Source organism: Lathyrus oleraceus, chromosome 3 (assembly GCF_024323335.1).
Source record: "Lathyrus oleraceus cultivar Zhongwan6 chromosome 3, CAAS_Psat_ZW6_1.0, whole genome shotgun sequence".
Lineage (NCBI taxonomy): Eukaryota > Viridiplantae > Streptophyta > Magnoliopsida > Fabales > Fabaceae > Lathyrus > Lathyrus oleraceus.
In genome coordinates this window covers 469067196-469072420 of record NC_066581.1, presented here as the reverse complement: position 1 = coordinate 469072420, position 5225 = coordinate 469067196, and the positions used below count along the sequence as shown (strand labels likewise).

At 38.6% G+C, this 5225-nt stretch overlaps 1 protein-coding gene and 1 non-coding gene across 2 annotated transcripts; one reads left to right on the top strand and one right to left on the bottom strand.

The window, feature by feature from the left end:
- Positions 1 to 2529: 2529 nt before the first annotated feature.
- On the bottom strand, positions 2530 to 3849 carry LOC127131686 (uncharacterized). The gene has a single exon (XM_051060602.1). The coding sequence runs from the start codon at positions 3847 to 3849 to the stop codon at positions 2530 to 2532; it is 1320 nt and encodes a 439-aa protein (XP_050916559.1).
- An 875-nt stretch (positions 3850 to 4724) lies between these two features.
- LOC127133717 (small nucleolar RNA R71) lies at positions 4725 to 4831 on the top strand. The gene has a single exon (XR_007807663.1). It is a non-coding gene; the product is annotated as a small nucleolar RNA R71 (small nucleolar RNA).
- The last annotated feature ends 394 nt before the right edge of the window (positions 4832 to 5225 follow it).

Sequence of the window (5225 nt, the reverse complement as noted above, 5' to 3'; positions counted from 1 at the left end):
AGTGCTTTAGACTTTGCCCATTTACTATGAAGGGATTACAAGAGTGGTTCTTGATTTCAACTGCTCCAAACTTTAGGATCTTTGAGACCTCGTAAGGGCCAGTCCATCTGGAGCGCAACTTACCAGGAAAAAGTTGCAACCCGGAGTTAAAAAGGAGAACATGATCGCCTATGTTGAAATCCTTTTTTACAATTCTCTTAGCATGCCATGCTTTAGTTCTTTCTTTATATATTATGGCATTTTCATAAGCATTGCGACATAGTTCTTCTAATTTATGAATGTCTAGAATGCGCTTTTCAGCAGCTGCTAGGTAATCCAAATTTAGGGTTTTAATGGCCCAATAGGCTTTGTGTTCTAGCTCAAAAGGTAAGTGACAAGATTTTCCGTCAACTAATTGGTACGGGGTGGTTCCTATAGGGGTTTTATAAGCGGTTCTATAGGCCCATAATGCTTCTTTAAGCTTTTGGGACCAATCTTTTCTAGACATTGAAACCGTTTTCTCTAGGATTTGCTTAATCTCCCTATTTGATACTTCCACTTGTCCACTAGTCTGCGAGTGATATGGTGTTGATAATATATGCTTAACTCCATATTTATCAAAAAGTTTATCAAAAATTTTGGATATGAAATGTGATCCACCGTCACTTATAACAAGGTGTGGTACTCCAAATCTAGGGAATATGTGAGTTTTGAATAACTTAATCACTACTCGTGTGTCATTTGTAGGTGAGGCTATAGCCTCAATCCATTTAGACATGTAGTTAACAGCTACTAAGATATATTTATTTCCCATTAATGATGGAAATGGTCCCATAAAATCAATCCCCCAAACATCGAAGATTTCTACTTCTTGGATATTTCTTAATGGCATTTCGTCCCGTCTTGAGAGGTTCCCAGTACATTGGCATCGATCACATATGACAATGTAAGCATGAACATCGCGCCATAATGTTGGCCAGTAAAGGCCATCTTAGAGAGTTTTAGTGCATGTCTTATATGTGCCCGCATGTCCACCATAAGGTGTGGAGTGATGATGTTTTATGATGTTTTCTACTTCTTCTTCAGGGACACAGCGACAAAAAATGCCGTATGTCCCTCTTTTGAAAAGAAGTGGTTAGTTCCATTAAAAATGTATTACATCATTAAATAATTTCTTCTTTTGTTGGTAGTTAAGGTCGGGGGTATGATATCAGCAGCTAGGTAATTAACAAAGTCAGTGTACCAAGGTATGTTGGTCACTGCTAGAGTTGTTTCAATGTTCCAATCCGTTGAAAAGTCAGAGTTATCATCCTGAATGGTTTTGATTTTATCCATAAGTCTATCATAGGTAAAATCTTCATTTATAGGCATTAGGTCTGGTTTAAAATATTCAAGCCTAGAAAGGTGGTCAGCAACTACATTTTTCGTGCTCTTCTTGTCTCAAATATCCAAGTCTAACTCTTGCAGTAAAAGGACCCATCGAAGTAACCTTGGTTTAGTGTTCTTCTTTCTTAACAGGTATCGACTAGCTTCATGATCTGTATAAACTATAATTTTAGCTCCGACCAGATAAGATCGAAATTTATCAATAGCAAAAACTACAGCGAGGAGTTCTTTCTCGGTTGTTGCATAGTTAAGTTGGGCGGCATCCAAGATTCTACTGGTATAGTAAATTACATGTAATTTCTTGTCTTTTCTTTTCCCTAGAACAGCACCAACAGCGTAATCGCTAGCATCACACATGATTTCGAAAGGTTGGTTCCAATCTGGAGGTTGCATAATAGGTGCAGAAATCAGTGCTTATTTCAAAAGGTTGAATGCTTTAATACATTTTTCTTTGAAAATAAACTGGACATCTTTCATTAGAAGGCTAGTCGGAGGTTTGGTTATTCTAGAGAAGTCTTTCATAAAGCGTCGGTAGAAACCTGCGTGTCCAAGAAAGCTTCGGACTTCCTTAATGGTCTTAGGTGGTTTGAGGTTTTCTATAACCTCTATTTTGGCTTTATCAACCTCAATTCCTTTTTCAGAGACTATGTGTTCTAATACTATTCCTTCGGTAACCATAAAGGGACATTTTTCCTAGTCTAGCACAAGATTTGCTTCCACACATCTTTCTAGAATTTTCTCAAGGTTAGCTAGACAATTTTCAAAACTGAATCCGCATACCGAGAAATCGTCCATAAAAAGTTCCATAATCTCATCGAGGAAGTTTGCGAAGATTTACATCATACAACGTTGGAAGGTAGTTGGGGCAGTGCAAAGTCCAAATGGCATTCGTCTATAGGCAAATGTTCCGTAAGGGAATGTAAAGATTGTTTTCTCTTGGTCTTCGGGGTGAATAGGAATTTGGAAAAATCCCGAGTATCCATCTAAATAGCAAAAGTAAGAGTGTCTAGCTAGACGTTCAAGCATTTGATGTATGAATATGAGAGGGAAATGATCTTTCCTAGTTACCTTATTTAGTTTTCTGTAATTGATGCACATACGTCAACCATTTTCCACACGCTTAGCTACATGCTCGCCTTTCTCATTTTCCACAACTGTGGCACCTCATTTTTTAGGTACTACATATACAAGGCTTACCCACTTACTATCTGAAATTTTATAAATTATACCAGTCTCTAGTAGTTTTAGTACTTCTTTCTTAATCATATCGCTCATTATAGGGTTTAGCCTTTGTTGATGTTCTCTGGAAGGTTTAGATTCTTCCTTCAGTAAGATCCGGTGCATGCACACAGATGGGCTTATCCCTTTGAGATCAGATATGTTATATCCTAAAGCTGAGGGATACTTTCGCAAGATATCTAAAAGTTGATTCGTTTCATCTTCATTCAAGGTGGCGCTCACTATAACGGGGAGATTTAGTTCTTCATCTAAAAACTCATAGCTTAGATTCTTGGGTAGTTCCTTAAGTTCTATAGATGGTTTCTTAGGACATGGTATATGGTTCGGGGTAAGTGTTGAGCATTCATAAAGGTTGTCATCCATGTAAGGCTCCATTCTAAATCCGTCGTCTTCTCTTTTGGGAGTCGAGGGAAATTTCATTGTCTCGGGAGGTCCTTCTTGATCTAGCTCCCTTATGCCTTCATCAATGATATTGATGGCATAACATGAATCTTCTATGACTGGTGCCGTTAGGAATTTGGAAATTATAAATTCTATCTTTTCATCACCTACTTCAAAAGTTAATTGTCCTCTTTTCACATTTATTACGGCTCCCGCTGTTGATAAGAAAGGTCTACCAAGGAGGATTAGGATTTCACCGTCTTCTTTAATGTCCATTACCACGAAATCTGTTGGGATATAAAGTTGGCCGATTCTAACTAGAATGTCTTCTAATATACCTATTGGATATTTTACAAATCTATCGGCTAATTGAAGGGACATCTTAGTCGGTTGCAATTCTCCTAGGTTTAACCTTTTAAAAACTGCTAAAGGCATTAAGCTTACGCTTGCTCCCAAGTCTAGGAATGCTTTTTCTATAACATGATTCCTTAAAATACAAGGTATGGAAAAGCTTCCGGGATCTTTCTCCTTCTTAGCATGTTTATTCTCAACAATGAAGTTGCACTCTAAAGGTTTGGGATCATCAAGCCTACGTTTGTTGGTCAAGATGTCTTTAAGGAATTTAGCATAAGATGGTATCTGGGTGATGGCTTTAGTGAATGGGATTTCTACGTGGAGTTTCTCGACCACCTTTATAAACTTTTTAAATTGGTTATCAATTTTGGTCTGTTTAAGTCTTTGCGGATATGGAATTGGTGGTTTATAAGGAGAGGGTGGAACATAAACTTTATCTTTATCTTCTCCCTTATCTTTCACTTCCTGATCTTTTTGTCCCTCTAGTTCCTCTACTTCATCTGTAGACATAATGTTTTTCTTAGAAGCCTCAGATCCACTCAAGGTTGGTTTTACAGGTTCGTCATAAGTGGTCCCACTTCGTAGGGTAACAACATTAGCTTGCCCTCGGGGTTGGGTTGAGGTTGTCCAAGAAATTTCCCTCCAGGTGTGGCATGAGGGGCTTGTTATTGTGCTATTTGTGATATTTGGGTTTCAAGCATCTTATTGCGAGTGGTTATTGAATCAACCTTAGTTCCTAATTGTTTGATCAGTTCATTTATATGAATATCTTGGTTTAGGAACTCTTTGTTTTGCTGAGTTTCGGCCAAAATGAAGTTCTCCGTGATTTTCTTAAGGTTTGGCTTTTGAGGAGCGACCTGCATAGGTTGGATTAGTTTTTGAGCTTGAAAACTTGATGGTCTTTGAGGTGTAGAGCTTTGAATAGGGTTATTGTTTTTATAAGATAAGTTGGGGTGATTCCTCCATCCAGGGTTATAAGTGTTCGAAAACGGGTTTCCTTGGGCATAATTGACCTGGTATGAGTTTGATTCAGTTAACAGATTGCATTCTAGTGCAAGATGTCCTTTGGTTCCACAGATTTCACAATCCACAGCTACTGCAGCTGTAGGATTTGCAACAATTTTAGCTTCAGGGCTAAAGCGTCCATTTTAGCTTTCATCATGTCCATACAATTTATCTCATGTATTCCTCCTTTGGTCTCCCATTTCTCCACTGATGCTCGTTCCGACTCCCATTGGTAATGTTTTTGTGCCATATCTTCGATGAGAGCGCAAGCGTCGGGGTAAGGTTTGTTCATCAGAGCAACACCGACGACAGTGTCGATGGACATATTTGTGTTATAGTGAAGACCATTATAAAAGGTGTGAATAATCAACCAATGTTCTAGGCCATGGTGTGGACAAGCTCTTAGTAGTTCTTTATATCTTTCCCAAGCTTCAAAAACTGATTCACCCTGATTTTGAGTGAATCTGGTTATTTGGTTTCGAAGGACAGCGGTCTTACTCGGGGGGAAATATCTTGCAAGGAAAACTCTCCTGAGGCCTTCCCAAGTAGTTATCGAGTTAGCTGGAAGGGAATCTAACCAAGACCGTGCTCTATCTCTGAGGGAGAACGGTAATAGTCTTAGACGAATTGCCTCAGGCGAAGCACCATTGGTCTTGAACGTATCAGCTAATTGGATAAAAACTTTTAAATGCTGATTTGGGTTCTCTATAACGAGACCCGCGGATTGGTTTTGTTGTAATAGTTGTAATAAAGAGGGTTTTAATTTGAAATTATTAGCAGGAATAACCGGATTTACTATACTAGAATTGGGTTCTTCGTTAGAAGGTTGGGCGAATTCCTTAAATGGTCTTCGATTTTGATCTTCGGCCATTGCTCTCCTA